The 24,260-nt window shown below is 45.7% G+C and overlaps 1 protein-coding gene and 1 long non-coding RNA gene across 4 annotated transcripts in view; one reads left to right on the forward strand and one right to left on the reverse strand.

Moving 5' to 3' along the window:
• ELMO2 (engulfment and cell motility 2) overlaps positions 1-14,458 on the reverse strand; it is a 41,091-nt gene extending 26,633 nt beyond the window's left edge. For 2 of the 3 annotated variants that reach the window (XM_023197095.1, XM_023197097.1), the window contains exons 1-5: positions 13,952-14,034; positions 1,774-1,899; positions 1,417-1,457; positions 886-958; positions 453-503 (exon numbers count right to left, since the gene is read on the reverse strand). In XM_023197095.1, the coding sequence (XP_023052863.1) occupies positions 453-503; positions 886-958; positions 1,417-1,457; positions 1,774-1,851 (243 nt within the window). In that variant the 5' untranslated portion in view covers positions 1,852-1,899; positions 13,952-14,034. Of the gene's footprint in view, positions 1-452; positions 504-885; positions 959-1,416; positions 1,458-1,773; positions 1,900-13,951 lie in introns of all 3 variants that reach the window. The other variant, XM_023197096.2, reaches the window with a different exon arrangement.
• The window catches only part of LOC111530036, a 39,257-nt gene continuing 29,180 nt past the window's right edge, over positions 14,184-24,260 (forward strand). The window contains exon 1 of the long non-coding RNA XR_002727683.1: positions 14,184-14,251. This is a non-coding gene — a long non-coding RNA (uncharacterized LOC111530036). The remainder of the gene's footprint in view (positions 14,252-24,260) is intronic.

Raw genomic sequence — 24,260 nt, forward strand, 5'->3', positions numbered from 1 at the left:
CCTCCAGCCACCCAGCACTCCTGCTTTTCCCAAACACAGCACACTTCTGTGCCTTGGCATATGCTGATTTCTCTGATTGGAATACTTTTCCTTTTCTTATTTCTCTAGCTAATTCTTGCTCATCCTTTAACATCTGAGCTAAGTGACCACTTCTCTGGCAAGGCTTTCTGGAAATCTCCAGGCTGAGTTAGGTGGTCCCCTTTGTGAGTTCCCACAGCTCCCTAAGTAACTTTCTCTCAAGACCCTTGAGACAGGCCTTCTATTGCATTTGTTTACTCCCCACTAGGTGATGAGAACCAAGACAGACTTATTTTCCTGTACTATTTCCTGATACAAAAAGACTGACTGTCTAATCTCCAGAGTCCTTGTTTCTAGAACAGAACCTGGCCCATGGTAGGTGCCCATATTTGTTTGTGACATGAATAAACTCCTAAGGAAGGAAGAATACGTACCGGGGAGATAGCCAGTTGTAAGATTGTCCCATTCTTAATGTCACTGCGAGTCTAGGTAGTGAAAAACAAACAAAAAAAGTAACTAAGATAAAATGTTAAAGTGGTACAAGCAAGTTGAATCAACAATAATGTTGTCTTTTTTACAGTAGATGTAACTGAGGCTCTTCAGTCGGGCCCTCTCCTCCTGCTTATTCCTTGGCAAAGAGCTTCTAAGATCCTCTTCTAGCACCCTGGGCCCTCAGGAAGTAAAAGTCACCTTTTTCCAGCCACTAGGGAGGAACAAGGGCTGGTGCTTCCCAGTCTGTCCAGAGAGTGACTCTTTACCCAACACATGAAAGCTACCTGGATGCTGAGTGAAGATAAATAGTGCGTCTTCTTGGGTCATTTACTTCCAAGCAAGGCCCACAGTTATTTTGCCTCTCCCTGTACTAACCTGTTCGGTGATGTACAGCTGAGGACCATCTGCGTAACGGAGGGTATAATACTCTGGGTTTGGCAACGACCACCTATGCAAGAGAAAAACAGTACATCCCACTTGGCTACTCTCTTGTCCAGAAGCTGCTCATAAATAATTTTCAATAGAGTTGCTCAAGGGATTGGGTGGCCTATTTGGAATACAGTGGAAAAAAACAAAGCTTTAGGTTGTCATGTAGAAGAAATCATGGCCTCAGCCTTTTGTAAAGATGAGCACCACAAAAGGAGGTGTGCAGAACTGAGGAGGGGTCTCAGATTCTACCAGGACCTCAAGCAGAGCAATGCTAGACTTTAAGGAAAAAATTAAGATGTATAAACGTCTTAGGGGTATTGTCGTCAACTGTACTTCCTTCCCAAGACAATGATTCCCAAGACCCCCATGCTGGAGACCTGCCTAAGTGGAGATCCTTCTCAGAGCTCCCCTCAAGGTGTGGCAGTGCTCCTTCAGTCAGAGCTGCCACTGTCGAAAACGAGGTCCGTTTCAACCTACCCATCACAAACTTCCTTGATAATGGATGCCAGGGGCCGTTTCTGAAAGAGAGAGAGAGAAAGCCTTCAACAGCAGCAACATCCTACTCATGCCAAGGTTCTGACAAGAGGACTGCCAAGCAGGGTCAAGCTGGGGCATGAGAATGAACTTCTTTCCTAATAGCTTTTGTTGAACAGGAAGCCTCTCCCAAGCCATGGTGACCGACCTTCCCTAGGGTAGGCCAGGCCCAAAGCTTAGCCTTCCTGTTGCTGGTTCTTATTCTTGATGCCCAGTGGTCCCCATCCCTCAAGATGTCCTCTGCCATGCACTCCCCAGATGCCTTTCCTTGAACCACTGCTTCTCACTCCAGGAGCGTACCTGGTCGATTTCAAGGAGCTGGGCGTTAGCACCTGGCCACTCAATGGCCACTTTGACAATGTCTGATGGTGGTGGCATCGTTCCCAATGGGCTCTAATTCTGCGAGACAAAAACAGACACGGCTGCCTGGGGAGAAGGAATCAGAAAGGTAGAAAAAGTCAGAGTATTTCTTCATTTTTCACTCTTGTTACATGTTTTGAAGAGTCTGAAGACAGACACTGCATAAAGTAACACATGAAACTACTTGGTTTGAATTTTTCTAGATCATACCACAACCTCTCCTTGGGGTTTTGTTTCTTGAGATTTTATCAGCAAGAAGAAATGGGACAAACAATCTATCATCCATAGATCAGCCAGCAGCAGGATGTGCCAGTGTGGTGCTTCAGTTTAAGAGTCAAGAGGACTCAGTGGTAGAAGAACGTATTTACTGCAAATTCCTGTCTTGAGACCTTGGGAGGAGAGAAGCATATGCTCCGAAACAGATAGGAATAGACAGCCTTTCTTGGTTGAGTGGTTAGCTGGAGAAGCCAGGCTACTTCTTTCTGCAGTCACCCTAGGAAGATCCCAGCGTCAGCGGGGCTCAGCCTCATGCTCTCTTGCTTCCCCCACACTCATCGATGCCACTCCTTTCCCCTCAAAGGACACAATGCAAAGCCTCCTCTGTGTGGGACGACATCAGAAAATGGGGAAGAGAACTGGGACAGGAAATGCTATTTTTGTCCCTATTGCCAAGGGCAAGGGCGGCTGACAACTCAAGTGGAGGGAGGTAAGCATATCCTCACATAAGGGCCCCTCTTACAAGGACAAGGCTTTGCAAGTACCTCTGACCCCCTCCCCCACTTCTCTCCAAAATAAAGGAAGATAAATCATCTTGAGCAAGTCTGGAAGATGGGCCCATGTGACTGGTATCCTAGGCAACTCTGATAGCTTACTGGTATTCCAAGCAGTAACTAAAGCACTCTCTCTCCAAGGTCTGACGAAGGGAAGTCACTTGGCTGATGGATTATTTCAATGTATATTTATACTCCTTGCCTACAGGTTCAGGAGAGGCCTCTCTCTTAATGAAAAAGACCTTTCTGCATCCTCCAGATTTAGCCATTCACCCACAATTCACGACTCGCTAATGGGGACCGCCTGCCTCTCCTGGCCTACAAAGCATAGCTGTCGCAAGGCTATTATGCATGTATGCTATCAATTTTTCAGCCCAAACACAGATGTCAGTTCTCACAGCCTGGTAAGTATAAACCTCTTTGATGAAAAGGAGTAAAAGTCCTGTCCCTGACAAGCCCACTGGCCTCAGAAAGAGGGATGCCTTCATGACCATTTCCTAGTCAGGATGGGATGCTTCAGAAGTCTGCTGTCATAAAAAGCCAACATTTCCAGACCATGACAATGTAAAGGGACTAGCTTTCCAAGTGCTTTCACTTATTTTATTGTGTCCTCCCAGCAGCCCCATGGATTAGGCAGAAGAGGATTATCACCTCCATTGGAAGATGGCACAACTAGAGCTCAGTGTTTTGTTAAGTGCCCAAGGTCACCCAGCTAATAAGTCATAATGGGGGGACAGAACTTGGACTGGCTTCGGCCAATGCTTTCCCCTTTTCCTCTGAGCCAGCCTCAACTTCTGTCCACTGCAATTAAACGTGGCCTAAAGGGACTGAAGTGGGTTGGTCTTATGGCCCCCAAAGGTTCCATAACTTCTGCAGCTCATGGCAGAATTTTTCACATGTAATTTTTATGTGCCTAGATGCAAAACAAACCTCAGAAAAGACACTGGCCCTATCTGCATAATTTCTGGGGAAAATGCTCTGCTCCAGTTACAGGAAGGCAGGGAGTTCTCGTTCCAGGGGTGGCGCCATCAATCTCTGGATGCCTAGAGATGCCTCCTTATCCTTATCGGCAAAACTCCTGCAATTAGCAGACAGGACTGCACAGCTGTGAGGTCAGTTTTAAAAACTGAGGTATAATTTACATACAATAAAATGCAGAGGGCTTAAAGTATGTTTGTATATATAATATACATCATATAAATATACACATGCATCTCCTTGTAACCACCACTCAAAACGAGACACTGAACATTTTCATCACCCTAGAAAATTACTTCATACTTCCTCTTCCCGTCAATCCTTCCAGTCCTTTAAAGGGGAATTTCTGACTTCTTAACATCATCCATGAGTTTTGCCTGTTTTTGTACTCCATATAAATGGAATTATACAATATGACTTTTTCGATCATTTGTTTAGTTTGGCTTCTTCTTATTTTTAAAATAAGCAGGCACAGAAGGTACAACAGAAAGAGCATTGGGCTGGAATGATTGTCCCTGCTGAAAAAAGTGACTGGATTTACAGCCAAAGGCCTCAGGACCCAATCCTAGGTCTTTCACAATGTATACCCCATGCCCGTTTAACCAAATCTCAGTTTTCTTCTATTGAAAGATGTGAGTATAGAACTAAAGCATGTCTCGGGTGCCTTCTAAGTCTAAAAGTCCATGATTTGTAAGTGGAATTTAAAAAATCCAAGTGAGGATGCCCATTTTAAAGTCCTTACCAAATGAAGTTACACCCTTCCTTAATTTCGACGGTGCTGCTAAGAAACAAACTACATGATTTTTAACTCCTTTCTGAACACCATCTTTGGAGATAAATAAGCTAAAGCTCGTTAGGTTATAGCTATTATTTTCTCTTGACCCCATATGACATATCCCAGATTGACTCTCTTTATTAAAGTTAGCCCTGAATGATTCTCAGCTGTTCAAAAATTCATACACATTTTAAAACACAGAGATTTGCAACCACCAAACTATTTGAAATATATTAATAAGCCCCCATTCTCAGTAACTCTGTCCTTCCCAGAAAGCCCAGGAAGCCTCTTTGAACTGAATGACACTCTCCACAACCGTGCCATAGCTGATGGGACCAAAGTGAATACCCAACTTTAGCAAAACTATTCCAATTCTTTCTCTTGAATTTAAAAGACACAGACTGGCCAAAAGACACAGACACCACATGGGCGTGGTGGCTCATGTCTGTAATCCCAGCACTTTGGGAGGCCGAGGCAGGTGGATCACCTGAGGTCAGGAGTTTGAGACCAGCCTGGCCAACATGGCAAAACCCCATCTCTATTAAAAATACAAAAAGTAGCCGGGCGTGGTGGCAGGCACCTGTAATCCCAACTATTCGGGAGGCTGAGGCAGGGAGGATTGCTTGAACCTGGGAGGTGGAAGTTGCAGTGAGCATAGATTGTACCATTACACTCCAGCCTGGGCAACAGAATGAGACTCCATCATAAATACATACATACATACATACATACATACATACAGAAGACACAGACTAAGGGAACTGGGTGATAATGGCCCTGGAGAAGTAAGATCATAGTAAGCTTCAGAGTGAATACCATGGCAAGCCAAAAATTCTCATGAGCCAAAGATATGGAGAAAAAAAAACCAAGAGCCTTTCAGAGGAAGTGATTCTGCAGGAGGAATCCAGAAATACCTAAATGAGCTGAGGCCAGAAATCAGAAAGAGATGGGAAAAGCCATTACCTGCTAACTTTCCAGATTACGTGGCTATGCTTCTATGCTTGGGGTGCCTGAAAGTCCACTTGTATCCTGCCAATAAAACTCCTATAAATGAAGCTAGTCTATGTTTCTACACATTGCAACTAATAAGCCTAAGGCCAAAACTGCCCCCAAGCTCTGCAGGAACTCTAAAATGGAGGTCCAAGCAGACAGCAGCATCACTGGCATACGGTGATGGTACTGGGTAAGCACTTAATTAATGATGGCTGAATTAACGAGAGCAAAACCCATGGGTTTCCTCTGGTTTGCTCTTACCCACTAGATAAGTCTGATTTGTTTGAAACAGATCAGTTATATGGTAACTTCATAGTAATCATATATCTAATAGTAATGTACAGGTAACCTCTTTATTTTTATTTATTTATTTATTTTTAAGATGGAGTCTTGCTCTTGTCACCCAGGCTGAAGTGCATGGTGTGATTTCGACTCACTGCAACCTCTGCCTCCTGGGTTCAAGCGATTCTTCTGCCTCAGCCTCCCGAGTAGCTGGGATTACAGACACTCACTACCACGCCCAGCTAATTTTTGTATTTTTAGTAGAGACGGGGTTTCACCATGTTGGCCAGGCTGGTCTTGAACTCCTGACCTCAGGTGATCCACCCGCCTCGGCCTCCCAAAGTGCTGGGATTACAAGCGTGAGCCACTGCCCAGCCCAGGTAGTCTCTTTATAGTTGATTGCTCACTTCTATATCATTATTATAGTTGATGCTCGTAAGAACTCTGAAAAACATTCCTATCTTACAGGTAAGGCAACTGAAGTTCAAATGGATTGACAAACTTGTTCTCCATGTACCTCTTTCTACATCTCCCTCCCAAAAGAAGGAAGGAAGAAAAAAAAGGAAGGGGGGGATAAGAAATAAAACAATAAATCAACCCAACACATCAGAACTGGGTCTCAAGCTTAGGTCTTAGGACTCCAAAGCTAGTTCTCATCCCTCTACCTAATACTTCCTTAGAGATGATGACATTAGCTAGCAATTACATAATGCTAAGGCACTATTTTAAGGCTTTACATATATTAATTCATTTAATCCACACAGTAATGCTGTGTGGTATGTTATTATCCCCACTTTAGAGATAAGAAAATAGAGGCACAGAAGAGTTAAGTAGAAGGCTCAGTGTCACACAGCTAGCAAGTGGCACAGCTAGAATTTGATACCAGGTTGTCTGATGTTGCTGGAAAGCCATGAGAAAGCAGGTGGCTCTGCACCTGACCTGCAGCAGGTGCTTTGTGGAGATTTCTGGTTTGTGTATCTGAAACCAGAGCACACTGAGGCTCAGAAACCTTCACAACAAGAACTCACCACTGTAACAGAAGACAGCACTCCACTGTCTACAGGTGGGCCACACTCCCTCATGTGCTATTTGGTCCTTTACATTCTAGCCACTCTTCCCTGGACTACCTGCTATTTCTATAAGGCAGGCCATGTTCTTTCAATTCTTCTGTACTTCTGCACATTCTCTTCCTCCTACTGACTGTCAGAAGAGCTCCTATTCAAGCATCAAAGCCTAGTTCAGATATTACCTCCTCCTTGTACTAGTCTTAGCTTTCTCTACTTTCCCTGGCAAAAGTAAATAAGATAGGGGCCTCTGTGTTCTCACAGCATCCTGTTCATACTTCCATTAACGAGTATGATTTTGTCATACTCTATTAGTTACATATTTACGTATCTCCACTAGCTCCTCCTCCAGGACAGGTATAACTCTGCAGTCTCATAACCTAGCACAGCACTTAGTGTCCAGTGAAGGCTCAGTAAACACCTGTGTCTGCTTAAACCCAATGGCTCTGACTTCTTCCACTCCTGTGAACCAGGCTGGCTCCAAACAGACAGGGACAGACATGAATTGTGCAGGTTGTCTGGTGTTCCCTCTGTGTCCCAATACCCTTTAACTACAAAGTATTTCCATTGTTTAACAGTTTGTTTTGGCTGGGCGCAGTGGCTCACACCTGTAATCCCAATGCTTTGGGAGGTCAAGGCAGGAGGATCACTTCAGGCCAGGAGTTCGAGACCTGTCTCTACAAAAAATAAAAAATTAGCTGGGCATGGTGGCATGTGCCTGTAGTCCCTAGCTACGCAGGAGGCTGAGGCAGGAGAGTTGCTTGAGTCCAGGAGTTTGAGGCTGCAGTGAACTATGATCATGTCACTGAACTCTAGCCTGAGTGATAGAGTGAGATCCTGTCTCTATTAAAAAATAAAAATAAAATAAAAAACTGTTGTTTTCATCTCAAACATCAGAATAAGTCTTACTGAAAAATCAGGGCTAGCACCCCTAACTCTAGTTAAAAGAAAGAGGAAAACATCCCTCTGCTTTTCTCCCTATGGAAAAGAAATATCAGGAGATAGGAGACTAGAAATAATTCTGTTCTCCAGATAATATTCCCAGGATAAAGGATCTCCTTATAGAGAACCCTTCCAGCACGTGTTTGCTTACTCCCTTCATTTTCATTCTAGAAAGGAAGTGGAAATTAGGTCAAAGGAATTCAATAACATTGCAAAATTCTCAGGGTTATAAATAGCCTCTTGCTCCGCCACTCAGCAGTACTGTAGCTCAATTGCAAACCACCAGCATAAGGGAGCTGTAGTTCCACATCCAGGCCCAGAGGGCCCCTTCCGGATTCAACAACCCCCCACCCTTCTCCCTTCCACTCCTCTTTAAGCATTACAGTTATAAGGATGATTTGGAAACCTCAAAATGCTACAAAACAGGAGACAGGCACACACTGACCTGAAGACAATTTCACTGTAAGTCATAAGAATGAAAGGCCAGGTTTTCAAACATAGAGCTGGGAAAAGTAGAGAAAAATAGGAACACTAGTGTCTCCAATGGAGCAGTCTCTAAGTGGCTTCTAGAAGGTGTGATTATAAAATCAGCACTGTTACAGAAGCCCCATGGAGCTTATCAATCACCCATGCAGTGACTGCTGCTTCACAGAGCTAGATTCTGACAGCAGGGTTGGAAAACCCATCTTAAGGAAGGAAGTGAAAGATGATCCCCTCCTATTAGTAAGGAATTTGGGATGAAGAATGCCAGGTTTCCAGTTCCCCTCCTTCCCCCTATTCGTTTAAGGATAAGAATGGATGCATGCTTTTTGTTCAGTTATTTTGCTTTTGATTTGGTGAAGGAGGCATGGGTTAAGTTTGGTTTATGTTTCCTGCAACAGAATGCAACCTCATCAGGAAGGCAAGTTGGAGTCACGCCCTCTTTCTAATCGAGAACACAATCTCTATAAAGGCTTCCCCCTCTGCAATCTTCTCATCTGAGAAGTGACTCAATTTCCCTTCGTTCAGTCCACTGAATGAGGATGAGACTCTGAGGTACAGAAAAGGGAGGATTTGACTGGCAGAGATTAAGGTTCTTATGTTTACTGCTGGAAACCCTGGGAAGGACCACCGTACTAACAGCAGCTGAAGTGTCCCCTTTTTGTTGAAGTGTGTTAGACACAGGACTCATTCAAACATGGTTAAAAGCCACAAACTTACATAGAGGGAAAAGTGTGGTGAGAAGGGGTGTGGGGGCAGGGGAACTGTTTGGGTTTCTTCATCTTGATTCCTGCTGTGAGAACGGCCTGGGTCTTCCCTTATCCTGCATAGACACCTTCTGTAGTGTTCCTATACTTAAAGAATAGTGCCTAAGTAAGCTCCTTAGCAGAGCATTCAACTTACTCCAGTTCCACCGTGGTTCTGTGGTAGAACTGGCTTTCAGACTCGCTTTTGCAGATGCCATGTTCTCGCCAGACCACCTGTTCCCTGAAAAACCACGCTCTTCTGAGTCCATATGTTTGCTTGTGCTATTATTTCCTCTTCCTTGTCCAGCTGGCAAACTTCTACTCAACCTTCAAGGCCCAGCTAAGATAATCACTCTTCTATGTGGCTTTCCTAATCCTCTTACCTCAGGGAAATTTAATTGCAGCCTCATCTGTGATCCCAGTCTTTTATACATACCTTCATGATCCTATTGATTTACAATTCTCTATGTGCAGTCTCTTCCCTGGCTACCACAGGTGTGATGTGCACACCAGCAGCGGCATTATTCCTGGGAGCCTGTAGTAATGGGGAAGCACCTCTCCGGCCTAGACCCACCCAATCAGAATCTGCCTTCACACAAGATCCTGGGGGTGGTTCCAGCCTACCGTAGGCTCTAGATCAGATAAAGTCCGAGAAACAGTGGTTCTCAACTCTGGCTGTGAATGCACACCCCAGGTCATTTATAAACTCCAGATGATGTTAACAGGTGGCCAGGTCGACCCACAGCTCCAGGAGAGTTGACAACCTGAGGGCAAGGACTCAAGAAGCCTGAGTCTATTCCCCCATCTACTCTTCCCCCAGTTTGCAGCACACTGCCTGCCACATAGCTGCGTCCATAGAATTCTACAGGAAAGTTCCCTCCAGGGTGCTTCCAGACCTAACTAAATCCCTTTAAAAGAAATTGCCTAGAACTTTCCAAATCCCTAACTACAATGACTGAGGAGATGAATTTACAGAAAGTCAGTGTTTACAAACCACTTGCCTCGGTTTTTGGAAATGAGAGGAAACAGAAACTGAGACGGAAAATACAGATGAACTTCAGAATTAAACTTCAGAAAACGGTGGCTACACAAGGAGATGGACCTTGGGTAGGGAGGGAGTGTGGTGTGCTGGGAGGAGTCCTGGGTTATGACTAAAACCTCAGGCTGTGAACTCCTTCAATACCGACCATAACAGCACAGCATTGTTCTCAGCGTAAAATCAGGCCAAGCCCTTTCATTATATAAATAAGGGAACTGAAGTCCAGAGAAGCTGGCAAGGCCATGCCACCAGTTAGGGACAAAAGAAGGCCTAGGTCCTCCACTTCTGGTTTAGTCCTCCTCCTGCGGCACAGCTTTGCCACAAGCACAGGCCTTTCTGGACCTCAGGTCCTGATCTACATGGGGGTCTGGACTAGATGTTTTTGAGCTCTCTTCCAACTCTGGCCTTCTAGTGAGGCAGTGTAGCTTAACAGTTAGGAGCTGTGTTCTGGAGTGGGAAAGGCCTGAACTTGGATCCTAGCACTAACAATTTCCTTACCTATAAAACGGGGATTAGCATCAACCCTACCCTGTAAAGCTGTTGTGAGCATTAAGTGGGATAATAAAGCACTAAGCATAATAGCAGAATTCTAACTGTGTGAACCTGAAGAAACTGCAAAAGCTCTGAAACCACGTTTCCCCAACACAGAAAGCCCTACCTGCTAGGCAGGTATATTGTGTATTGTTGACAAAATGAGAGAGCATATGTGAAGGCAGTCCAGGAGGAAAGTCAATACAAAAGGCAAAGCATTTGTTGGTGTTCCACTATTATTATTATTGTTTCCCAGTGGAAGAACTTTGGAAAATGTTATGATCAGTTCCAAAGCAGCAGCCAATACAATACCTGGCAAATAATAAGTGCTTAACAAATATTTTCTAGTGACTCACATTAAACCAGCATAGCATGCCTAATAAGGTTAAAAATTCAAATGTCTTAGGCAGCCAAGCAGGTAAGTAAATAAACCAAGCAGCCTCCATGTAGGGTCTGTAACACTGCAAAATACCACCTTGCCTAGAGGAGTTTAAATCCAACATTTTTAAAAACACATCATGCAGCTTGGCCAAGACAGCCCCTTTGCAGCCTCTAGCCCATACTGATTCTGGCTCTTCATTACACCACATGATGCCGTGCATGCCATCTAGTCATTTTATGTGATCCAGTCTTATCTTTCCAAGTATACCTGAAGCATCCTGAAGATGAAGGCTATGACATACACCGCCCAATCACCAAAAATGGCCTAGAACAGTGCTGGTCACATGGATACTCAGTGAACAATTGCTGAACTGGGGCTGTAGGCTGGGTGTGCTGGCTCATGCCTGTAATCTCAGAACTTTGGGAGGCCAAGGTGGGCAAGTCACTTGAGATCAGGAGTTCAATACCAGTCTGGCCAAAATGGTGAAATCCCGTCTCTACTGAAAATACAAAAATCAGCCGGGCACAGTGGCATACGCCTGTAATCCCAGCTTACTCAGGAGGATGAGGCACAAGAATCACTTGAACTCGGGGGGTGGAGGTTGCAATGAGCCGAGATGGCACCACGGCACTCCAGCCTGGGCAACAAGAGTGAAACTCCGTCTCAAAAAAAAAAAAAAAAAAAAAAGGAGAGAAAAGCCAGGCTGTAAACTCAAGCCTAGTATTCCCAGCACCTCTGAGATGCTGAATGGTATGTGTGTTTTTCTGTCCAGGTCCTGGGACCAGACTTAGTCCAGGCTGGGCCAAGGTATGGTGACTCAGGTCAAAGAAGGACTTGCCTTGCAGGGTTTTCTTCAACTGCACCAAATATGCTTCTTGCTGAGCCACCTTGGCAGGTGATACTGCTACATCTGGACACATTATCTCAGCATAGAACAAGCTAGAATATGCTGTACACTGAAGTTTTTAAAGAAGTTTGGTCCCTACTTCCTGTACCCTCAAACTTCCTTTGCACCTCCTAGAGTAAGCATGAGGTATACAGAAAGACCAGATGGAAGATAACAGATAGAGGTCCTAATCCCACCTCCTCCACTTACAAACTCTAGAATTATCCCTGGCAGGCAACCTCTTTTAGAAACTTCACTATTGATAGCAGTAAAGTGCAGATAACAATAGTTATCTTAGAATACGCTAGAGGGTATATAAAGTGTGTGACACTGTACAGCCCAATACCACAATCCCTGGCCATAGGTGGCTACTATGCACTTGAAAAGTGGCACAGGCTGCCCTCAGTGTAAAATACAAACCAGGTTTCAAAAACAGTACAAAAAACAAGAACGTAAAATATCCCATTAATAATTTTATATTGATTATGTGATAATATAATTTTGGAATATATTGTGTTAAATATATTACTAAAATAATTTCAGCTGTTTCACTTTTTAATGTGGCTACTATAAAATTTAAAATTATATCTATAACTCACATTACATTTCTATTAGACAGCAGCATCACTCTAGCATAGGGCCTGGCACACAAAAAGCATTCCAATTGTCAGTTTCATTCCCCTACAGGTAGGACATCAGTGACCACCATTCACATCCCCTTCCTCTTGCCAAATTCAAACCCTGCCTTTATTTATTTGTAAATATTTATAGTGCTTGGCCCTGTATGAGATGCTAGAGATACAACATGAAGCAAAACCAGACACTATCTTCTTCGTGGACCTTACAATCTGGTGGGATGGACAAAGAAATATCAATACTTTTGTAAATAAATGTAAAATTGCAGTTGTACTAGTGTTGTTAAGGACAAGTACCCAGAGTGATAAAAGTGGGGTACTGGTTGAAGAGTCAAGGACAAGGATGCCTCCCCTGCAGAAGTGATGCTTAAGTGGAGATTTGAAGGATGAAGATGAATTTACAAGACTAAGCCGGGGGAGGAAGAGCAGATCAGGGAGGAGGAATACTCAATAAAAGGCCCCAGGGAAGGCAGAAGCTTGCGATGTAGAAGGAACAGAAAGAGGCCAGTGTGTGGAGAGCACTGAGCAAGCGGACGGACGAATAGACAGACTTGGGAGAGGTCAGCGGGACCAGATATCAAGGGCCTGGGTGAGGTTCTGGATCTGACCCTACAAAGGGGTGGGACGCCGGGCCAGTTTCATGCCCTAAGTATCCAGATTTGCTCTGCATTTCTCAGCTGGGCGCGGTGGCTCACGCCTGTAATCCCAGCACTCTGGGAGGCCGAGACGGGAGGATCACTTGAGGTCAGGAGTTCGAGACCAGCCTAACACGGTGAAACCTCCTCTCTATTAAAAATACAAAAATTAGCTGGGCGTGGTGGCAGGCGCCCGTAATCCCAGCTACTTGGGAGGCTGAGGCAGGAGAATAGCTGGAACCTGGGAGGCTGAGGTTGCAGTGAGCCGAGATCGCGCCATTGTACTCCAGCCTGGGTGGCAGAGCGAGACTCCGTCTCAAACAGGTTTCCAAAAACAAAAGGACAGGTTTCTCTGGGCACGGTGCGAGGCCGACAGGAGAGGGGCCCCTGTGCCTGCGGGCAGACCACTTAGGACACTGCAACTGTCCAGGCAGGAAGCGAGAGGGGCCTGAACTGAAGCGAGTGAGCGCAGGAGGTGGAAAGCACATGCACTGGCGGGGCTACTGAGCCGGCAGGATCCACAGGGCGAACTGGTGGACGCGGGCAGCGGAGTCCAGGCCGAGTATGACCTCGGGCTTTCAAGTCGTGCGGGTCCGCCCCGAGCGCTCTCCGGCTTCTTCCAAACCCTCTCCTTGCCCTCCTTCCCCGATCTTCCCACCCAACGCCTCCCTCCTTCTCCCTCCGCTGCCCGGCCCAGCCCCCGCGCCTGACTGCCTGGCCCGCCCTCTTCCGCCACGCGACGCCCCTTCTGGGTCCAGGACCCGGTCTCTCCTCCCTTCCTAAGGCCCCGGCAGGGCCGCCACCCCTCACGGACCTGACGAACCGGCGCGGTCCAGCCCAGGCCCGCCCTCTCAGCCCCTCAGCCTCCGGGGCAGACGCAGGCCGCAACGCTCGGCCCGGCCTCTCTTCCCTGCGTCTTTCGGGCCGGGCCCCTCTCCACCGCCTGCCGCGCCCCGGCCCCCAGCGCGCCCCTCACTCACCAGGGCGCCGACCTAGGCCCAGCTCCCGCTCCCGGGTCTCCCCTCGGCTGCTCCTCCAGCCTCCGCCCGCCCCGCCTTCTTGGGACCCCGCCCCGCACAGGCCGGGCCGGGCTCCTATTGCTCCGACTCGCCGTCACGCTGAACTCTCTTTCTTCAATTGGGTTGCTTGTCTGTCACTCAAGGAGGGGCGGGCACAGCTGCCGGTAGAGGGGAAAAACGCCGGCCGTCCCCGCCCCCCAGTGGAGGCCTCTTAAAGAAACAGGACGCCTTTCCCCCGCGGGCTACAGGGTCTGAAGGAACGTAATTTCCCAACAAACCCAAGAGGCAGCTTTCTTTTTGCCCCAAACTTTTATTTTTTCTTTTTGGTATGCAGTCCTAGAGTGAAGGAAAAGGCTTTTGTTCCCTGTGCCAAATCATAGGTTGTGAGCTCTAAGCGGGCCTCTGGTGGCACTCCGCCCTGTGCCCAACGGGCACTTAACCGCACACCCAACAGTGGGGATAGCTGTGGTTTGGGGAACTGAGTGGGAGGTGACAGTCGTGTCAGAGGCTGTGAGCAGCCGCGCTGCTCACCACCGAGTTGGAGCTAATTATACCGGCACCCAGGGCTGACCGTGGGCGCTGAGCAGAGGCAGAAGGGTACAACTCAGCTGTGCTGTTGGAAGGGATCCGTGGGAGGTGGCATTCGTCACTGCACCTGCGGATCGGAACAAGGCCAGGCACCGCGCCAAGGACTCACTCCTGCTGTCTCTCCATGCTCACAGCAGCCCTGTGGTGCAGGGAGCATCGTGATCCCTTCGCTGCAGATGAGGAAACTGAGGCGCAGAGAAGATCCGAGATCTTACAGTTGGTGAGGGGCAGAGCAAGATGCCAACCTATGCCTGTTGAATTCCAAAGTTTATACTTTAATCGTTCGTTTAGCAGATTCTTACAACAATCCTGGGAGGTGCGTATTCAGTTGTCCGTTTACAGATAAAGAAACTGATACTCAGCAAAGAGACGATGTAATGACTACCACTTATAGGGCACTGCGCAGTCTGCAAAGCAGTTTTATATATGTTGTTTCCTTTGATCCTCAAAACATCTTGGAATTAAATATGATTTTTGTTTTTTTGTTAGTCCTATTTTACAGGTGAATAAAGTAAGGCTTGGGGAGGTTGAGGCTTAGCTATAACTAACATTGCTAGAGCTCTGGCAGGAGTTACTCTTTCTCCTTCTCGCTGGCTGGACCCAGCCTTGACCTTGTGATGATGATGATGATGTGCTAGGGGACAGAGCCACAGCACAGAAGGTGCCAAATGCTACCTGCCTACTTGGGACACTCACTTCATACTCTTATGGAAAGAGAAATGATCTTCTCCGTTCCTTTTATTATTAACTTTGATAGCAGAGAGGACTCTTAGAGTCAATCTTGCACTCACACAACACTGAAGATGAAAGCCTTAAATTTGTACCCTGGGCGCCTCACTTTGCTTCATCCTAGTCCTGGCCCTGCCTAATATACATTTATCCAAGGAATGAATCACTCACTTTAGCTTTACAAGACTGTGTCATTTTTTTTTCTTCCTGATATTGCCATTGCAGGTTCTTTGATTGCTAGTCTTAGGAATCAATTCTGGCTAACTTTACCCCAAAAAAAGATTTTATTGGCAGGCTAGTGTTTAACTCACAGAGGTAACAGGAAGCTGGAGAATCAGGCTTAGAAAAGGACAGAAAGTGGAGATGCTTTGAGAGTTTAAGCAGGCAAGTGAATCAATTCTGTTTTTCTTCCCTTTCTTGACCAGAGTTTTCTTTGATGAGTCAAAGTCCCTGGAGCAAGACACATCCACACTTTAGCTAAGGAGGGCAGGCACCTTGATGGACAGCTTCACCAAGACGGCACAGAAGTGCAGAGTTCTAGATCCCTCTTCCTCCATCCCCCTCAGCTGCTCCCAGTGGGCAACTAGGCTCAGGTGCCCTGTTTTCAGGCTGGGATCAAATAGGAGGAGTACCTGCAACTGAAAGTCATGATTACACAAATGCAATTGTGTCTGGCATGTGGGAGAGGATAGCAGAGATTCTGAGCTTTGGAACCTTATAGACCTTTGTGCTATTTACCAGCTGTTTGTCCCTGGGTAAGTTACTAGATCTCTCTGATCCTGTCTCCTCATGTGTACAATGGGGAGAATAACAGTACCAGCCTTAATGGATTGTTTGAGAAGTGAGATCACTATAAATGTACAACAGTTAGCAAAATGTCTGCATTTAAGTGCTCAATAAATTGTAAATTATAAAATTGTAAAATTATAGTAGGTCTTCCATAAGTACGTATTGTGTGAGTGAATTATCTACCCCTCTCAGTTCTCTAATACATTTGACTTTTGTTTATTTTTTGTTTTTGAGGCAGAGTCTCCCTCTGTCACTTGGGCTGGAGTACAGCGGCATGATCTTGGTTCACTGAAACCTCTGCCTCCCAGTTTCAAGAGATTCTCCTGCCTCAGCCTCCCAAGTAGCTGGGACTACAGGTGTGCACCACCACACCTGGCTAATTTTTGTATTTTTAGTAGAGACGGGGTTTCCCCATGTTGACCAGGCTGGTCTCAAACTCCTGACCTCAATGATCTGCCTGCCTCAGCCTCCCAAAGTGCTGGGATTACAGGCATGAGCCACCACACCTGGCCTATATGGCCCATCTTTAGAGTGGTGGGGAGCTTAGAGACAAAATCTTTGCCATGGTCTATAAGACCCTAGATGATCTGGCACTTTACTTCTCAGACTTAATCTATTCCTACTCTCCTGCTAACTTACTGTTTGAGTCTTACAAACTAATTTCCCATTCTCTGAACACACAGTTTCTTCTCATCTCTGTGCTTTTGCACTTGCTGTGCCCTCTCCCAGAATGCTTTTTCCCCAGCTCATCATATGGCTTCCATCTTCACTTTATTCAGGCTATGCTCTGTTATCTCCTCTTCCAAGTGTTCCCTGACAACTCTGTCTCCTGTCATCCAGCCCCTCCACCCCTCTCTTCCCTTAACCTGCTCTAGCCTTCTCCCTAGCACTGTATGTCATATTACTTTGTTTTGTTTTCTGACTTCTCCATTAGTTGTAAGCTCCATGATGGCAGAGATCTTGACTGTCTTGTTCATAGCTGTATCTCTACTACCTAGAACATATCTATTACAGTACATAATATGGGGTCAATATCTTATTTTGACCTTGTAAAATAATGGTTGCATCACTGAATAAACAAAAATGACCTGTGGGTAAATGGAAGGTTTCTATGAACTTGACTTATACTTAAATCTCTCTAAACACTTAGAGATTAATCATGGCCCTTCTCACATAGAATTATTGTCAAATACAATCCCTGCCACTACACCAAAAGGCTCTTTTTTTTTTGAGATGGAATCTTGCTCTGTTGCCTAGGTTGAAGTGCAGTGGCATGATGTTGGCTCACTGCAACTTCCACCCGCTAGGTTCAAGCAATTCTTCCGCCTCAGCCTCCCAAGTAGCTGGGATTACAGGTACCTGCTGCCACGCCCAGCTAATTTTTTTTTTTTTTTTTTGTATTTTTATTAGAGACAGGTCTTCACCATGTTGGCCAGACTGGTCTCAAACTCCTGACCTCAAGTGATCTGCCCACCTTGGCCTCCCAAAGTGCTGGAATTACAGGCGTGAGCCACTGTGCCCGTCCCAAAAGGATTTTTACATGATAGCTTATACATGTCAAAACCTTCATTTATCTGCTAAAGGAAATAGAACTAGCATTTATCATGGGTTTACTATGTGCCAAGGGTTATACTGGAGGCTGTTATACACATTATCACACTTAAAACTGTCAATTTTCTATGGCATATTAGTGTGCCCATTTTGCAGATGAGAAAGATTGAAGATTAGAGATGTGAAAAACTTGCTAAGGCACCTCAGCCTGGCTGGTACCCAGTCAGTCTGACCTTCTCTTTATACCACTCAGTGGAAACAGCATTCCACTGTGCATGTAATTCTTCATTTTTTTCACACTTATTAATCCTGGATATAGATGACACTGTGTATTAAGGTCTTTACATGATTTATCTCATTTGATCCTCATGTTTCTAGAAAACACATACTGCTGTCACCTTTACTTTACAAACAAGGAAACTGAGGCACAGAGACTTTAGACATTTGCCCACGGTTATCTAGTTGAGTGGTGAAGCCAGTATTTAAACCTGGCTCTGTTTAATTTCAAGGCCTCTGTCTTTACTGCAATAGCGCGCTGTCTCCCTTAAGACCACTCTCTGCCTCAGATAGAAAGAGAAGAAAAGTGGCTAAAACAGGAGAATAAAAGTATCATTAAGAAAATTCATGGTGACTTGGTTCTTGAAACGGGAAGCAAAAGGGCAGGAGGCAGACAGCCAGTCTAGAACCAGCGCTTGCAGGCTAGGGGTTCACATAACTCACAATAACTTAATTTGCGAAGATCGTTCTTCCAGGAACTGGGTGGTGGAGGGGTGGGGGGGGGGGGGGGGGGGGGGGGGGTGGTGGTTACGGTGTATTTGTGTGAGTGGAGCCCAGGAAGGGGCCGGACTTTCTGGTGAGCGGTGGCTGTCAGCTCACCGGTGAGCGGTGGCTGTCAGCTCCGGGAGGGCATGCTCAAGCCGCCTGCAGGAGACCAGCGCCCTCTGCTGGCATCGGAAGCCACCTTCCAACATCAAGCAAGCCGGTTGTGTGTGTTGGGTGTGCGTGTGTGTGTGTGTGTGTGTTTGTGGCATTGGAGAAGCAATGAGATTTGAAAATTTTCATTTTTTTTTTTTTCTGATACAGGGTCTCACTCTGTCGCCCAGGCTGGAGTGCAGTGGTGCGATCATGGCTCACTGTAGCTTCGACCTCCTGGGCAGCAATCCTCCTGCCTCAGCCTCCCGAGTAGCTGTGACTACAGGCATGCGCCACCATTCCTGGGTAATTTTAAAGTTTTTTGTAGAGATGGGGGTCTCACTATGTTGCCCAGGCTGGTCTCGAACTCCTGGGCTCAAGTGATCCTCCTGCCTTAGCCTCCCAAAGTTTTGGGATTACAGGCATGAGCCACTGCAGATGGTAACCAGGCTGGGAGTTGGTGGTGAGTTTGCTGCTTTTTGTATTCAAGCTCAGGGAGGCTGTAGACTCGCTGAGTGGCTGGCCTTAGAATCCCCTGCATCTGTCTGAACCAGAGATAAGCCTCCAGCTACTGCTCAGCTTGGACCCCCGGAATCTACTTGTCCAGTAATAACCATATTACAATAGTACAACATTTTGTTTGGCTACAACAAAGCAGACAGTCCTAATGAACAATGCAAAACATTTAGCACCCAGGGAGGTACCAGTACTGACAGATCAGAACAGACAACCCCTCCCCCAGGGTCCCAGGAGACAGTCCCTCTGCCTCCCCCACAGTATGGCCAAGGCTTTCACCCTTTTACTTACTGGAATGTGGGCCATTGGAGGTGGAAGATGAGGTCAGGGTTGCTGGGGAAGAGTGGTTTGAGGCAGCTACTATTTACCAAGGAATATGGAAGAATTTCAATATTTTAACAGTTGGCGTGGCTATGCTAGCTGAATATTGCCATTCTTACTGTGGGTCCTGGGGTAATAGTAGGAACTCACTCATGGGTCTGGTGCAGGGGTTACACAAACAAAAGCAAGTAAAGGTCCTGCTTCTACTTCAGAGAGGTATTCAGTCGATGAGAGTTGGTGTTAATGGCCTGAACAGATATGTGTGTGTGTTGGGGGGGGCGTTGTTGGGGTGGGGAGAATGAGCTAGTCTTGCTGACTCCAGATCCCATCTCGCCATCCATTGCTTTCATTCTGTTCAATTGTAGCTGAGTCCTGGAACCCAGAGCCTGGGGTGGATTGGGGGTTCCTTAACCGGTCTGTGGTCACTTTGCTTCACTAGACACCTCCCTGAGTTTTACAGAACTGGCTCAGTTTGTCCAGAGCCAGCTGCCCATTTGTTGAAAAACGAGGCAGCCATGATACAAGAAGTGAAGGCCTGGCTGTGGAGGGTTGGCTGCCAGAAGTGACCATGAGGCGAGGCTCTGGTTAATCTAGGAAGACCTCTACATATGATCATCTATTCTTTCCAGAAACATCTGTTGAGTGTTCCGTGTCTGCTAGCTAGTGGCTGTATGTTAGTGATCAAAACAAACATGGTCCCTGTCCTCCTGGCATTCACAGTGACACAGGGGAGACAGACAGCATATAAAGAAGCAAACAAGCATATCAGTGTGATTATAAACTGTGATAAATGTAATAGGAAAATGATTAGGCTTACCTCCCCACATTCCAGCAATCAAAGCAGGAGGAGAGTGTAGTCATGGAGGTCCTCCCTGTGGAGGTGATGATTCTGTTGAGACCTGGTGGATGAATAGGAGTTTTCCAAGTAAGAAGTGAAGGGTAGGGTGTTCCAGGTAGAAGGAACAGCAAAAAAAAAAAAAAAAAAAAAATCATGACTTCACCTGGGTGGTTGGATTACAAAAGCAGAGAGAAGAGAAGAGAAGGGTTAAGGAGAAGGCAGCTACTACTAAGGGCCTTGTTGGCCCTGCTGTGGTGAGGGTTAGTTTTATTCTATGTATAATAGGAATCCACTGGAAGGTTGCAAACAGGGGAATGACAAAATCTGATTTAAGTTCTGAAAAATATCTAGTTGGTTGCTGTGACCAGATTGTGTTGAGACTAGCTTGTAGAATACAAAGATGGAAGCAAGAAGTCCGAGTGGGATGCGAATATTAAAAAGCCCCCACCCTCATGGGAAAAGACTGATTGTTCTATGGCCTTAGTAATAAGTAACCACCAGAACTGGTCTTAAACCTAATAGTTTAATGGCAACTCATCTCACTGAATCTGCATCTGAAACCAATCAATCAGTGATAGTCTGTGCTTTGAGAATCAGCCAAGCTGCCCCAGATTCACTGCAGTGAGTAGGTTTCTCAGGCTGGTGTCACTCCTCTCTCTGCTTGGAAACCAACCTCATCCCCAAACGAATTCTTCCCCAAACCTATATAAGATTCACAGTTTGTTTTGCTCATTCAGACTATACCTGACCATCAAAGGGCTCCTGTGCTTAAAGAAGCAAGAAATGCATCTGGTTGCAGACACTAAGGGGTGGTTTTATCCTCCAGTAGAGGTTGCCTTAGGCTAGTCAGGCTGCTACAACAAAATACCATAGGCTGGGTGGCTTATAAACAGCAAATATTTATTTCTTACAGTTCTAGGGGCTGCAAAGTCCAAGATCAAAATGTCATCAGATTTGATGTCTAATGAGGGCTGCCTTATTGGTTCACAGAGAGCCATCTTCTCAGTGTGTCCTCACATGGCAGAAGGGGAAAGCAGCTTTCTGAAGTCTCTTTTATGAGGGCACCAATCCCATTCATGATGGCTCTACACTCATGACCTAATCACCCCCTAAAGGCCCCACTCTAAATACAATCACATTGAGCATGAGTTTCCAACATATGAATGGATGGTGAGGCGGAGGGTAGGGGGCACATGGAGCAGCTATTCAGTCTGTAGCAGGGGTCTTTACAGTCATCCAGGCTATCCATGGTGATGGTCTGTTCTCTTGTCACTGCTGAGGATGTCATCCTGGGGTTTATTCTCTGACCCTCCCTGGGCCAGGCGCCTATGGCTGACAAACCCTTTGCTGAAGGACATTATCTTTCTTTTGAAGATTTTATGTCTTTATTTAGGTGTACGGTTGCATCTTGTCTCAGGGGATGTTCTGCCCCTTCAAGGGAATGTGTCAATCGGGGTTGAGTCAGGAGAGAGAAACAGTACCAGTTATTTGAACAGACGTAAGTCAATATAAAGAATTGTTAACGGGGTATAAAGTTGTTAAGTAGGTCCCCCGGAAAGGATCAAAAGAACTCTAAGCTCTCATGGGGGTAGTGACTGCAGAAAGCATCTACCACCTCTAGGGCTGAAAGGAACAAACGAAAGACATTGGAATTATCAAGACTTAGAATCTGGTCTGCAAGTTTTGAAGAAACTTGCAAACTGGAGTCAGCTGGTGCTACAAGAAGACACTGCACCGCTGTTGCTGCGGTGAATAAGTAATGCTCAAAACAATTCCACAAAAAGCAAACAGGAAAGAGCAAAGCCTTTTCCTCTTCCAGACTTGTACCTTCCTTGAGCACCCGCATTAGTAGAAACTAAGAGAGCTGCTGGTGAAGCAAAAGTGCAGTTTTTCAGAATTCCAGCCAGCACCACAGAGCAGAGTATGGAAAGGTGGATTTGGAGCTGAGAGCCAGCAGCTTAATAACTGGAACAGGGGACATTATATTTCTCTGTTTCTATCCTGCTTTTACAAAATGTTTAATTATCAGAGGTCAGCCTCATTTCTAAGATTTGGGGAAGTCATCTCATTGTCATCTCAAATGCCTCTCTTAAGTTGCTTTCTGTTTGGTTGTGGGGGCAGATGCATGTACAATCAGCTGATTCTTAGCAACATGTGATGCTTTTGGTGAATGAAGGGCCAGAGGAAGTGGCAGAATGTGGGGACATGTGGGGACAGTTCAGCCTGAATGGTTCTAATCCTTAGAAGTGGCACAATGCATTTGTACTAGGCATTAAAGGATGAGTGATGAGTGGAATTCCAACTGAGTTGACAAAAGAGTCACTGTAAGATCCATTTTACAGAAGAAGAAACTGAGGCCCAGAGAGTTCGTTTCTGGAGTCACAAAGTACCACATCCATCTATCCGACTGCTTAGCCTGGAGTCCTAAACCACTGCCCTATGACCATAGCTTGCAATTTCTTCAGGTTTATCATCCTATAAAACTGGAATAATGACACTTGCCTTTTGGGGTAGTGGTGATGGTTAACTGGTGTCATATATTAAAAACATAAAGCCATTTTGGAAGACAGATGCTGGGCACATTTCCACTCCCACTCACCAGCCTTGCTACTTGTAGTTCAAATTTGTACCTCAGCAAAGTTATAAATCAGTCCATGTCATAGATCTGGAGGTGGGAGGGGTGGTGGCGTTCTTACATAGTTGAAACCAAGAACATAAAATCCTTGAATGTCATTATCTCAGTGAATGCTAATAATAAGGATAATGATAAGAATGGTAATATGATTCCACTTAATGAATACCTACTATGTATGTGCCAGGTATTTTACATATATTATATCACTTTTGCCTATTCAGCAAATAGGTATTTAGTGTGCAACACATGCCTGGCTTTATGTTAATGCCAATTGCCATAATGAAACTGAGTGGTAGGTCTTATCATTCCTGTTTAACAGATGATGAAGTTGAGACTCACCCCTCTGGCCTCTTTTCTCATTTGTGCAACAGAGACAATAATAATCCTGCCTCTAGGATGCATCAGGGATTACAGTTCATATAGCATATTGCCTGGGACATAGCAGATACTCAATATATGCTTGTTACTTAATAGATTAACACTACTATTGCTACTAGTGCAACCTCTGCTCAGGGTCACAGAGCTAGCAAATGGCCTATCTGACTCCACAGCCTCTGCTCTGTCCTCTCTGTCATGCTCTTGATGCTAAGTTAGTCTTTCTACTGTGGCTGCCTTCCCACAAAGGCAGGCCTGGCTTTACTGTAAATTCTATTGGAAGAAAAGGAGGAGCAGCCAGAGGGCACCAAGTCACAGCAGAAACAGCTGTTTTGAAACAGAGGCGGGTCCCAGGAGTAGCTATTATCATTTTTTTCTCATAAAAGTGATCTATGGATGATTGGGTCAAGATGGCAAATGGGACACTTAACAGCAGCCTCGCCCCACCCCTAAACATCTAGAAATAACAGAAATGTGTGTGTGTGTGTTCCAAAACCATATGGAAAATCAGGATGGCATGCCTCCAGTGGTTTAGAAACTGCAAAAGATGAGATTAAAGAGAAGAGAAAACAGCCTCAAACACACCAAGGCAGTAAATAATGGGTGTCATTCCAAGGGTGGTAGATACCTAGAGCCAAGAGGTTGGGGACATAGGGGATTGATTTGGAGCGATGCAATAGAAGCCATCAGGCATGGTGACCAGCTCCCTCCCATCCACCCTGCTTTGGCTAAATAGTAAGTTACATAGGTGTCTCCCCACAGATGGCAGCAATAAGTCTCAATGCAAAACTGTATCCTGGGTGGGTGGGTTGAGAAACAGAGGTCTCCAAGTCCAGAAAACAAATTTATATTCTATCCCTGGAGTTAGAATGTGGTGAACAGAGAAAGCACTTTCAGATAGGCTGACAAGAAACTTTAAACTTCAAAATAAAAACATAGCCAAGAGTCACCAGATATTTGGAAAATCCAACACATGAAACAGTAACATCAAAAACAACAAACCAAAGAACTTACAC

The sequence above is a fragment of the Piliocolobus tephrosceles genome, chromosome 20 (genome assembly GCF_002776525.5).
Source record: "Piliocolobus tephrosceles isolate RC106 chromosome 20, ASM277652v3, whole genome shotgun sequence".
NCBI lineage: Eukaryota > Metazoa > Chordata > Mammalia > Primates > Cercopithecidae > Piliocolobus > Piliocolobus tephrosceles.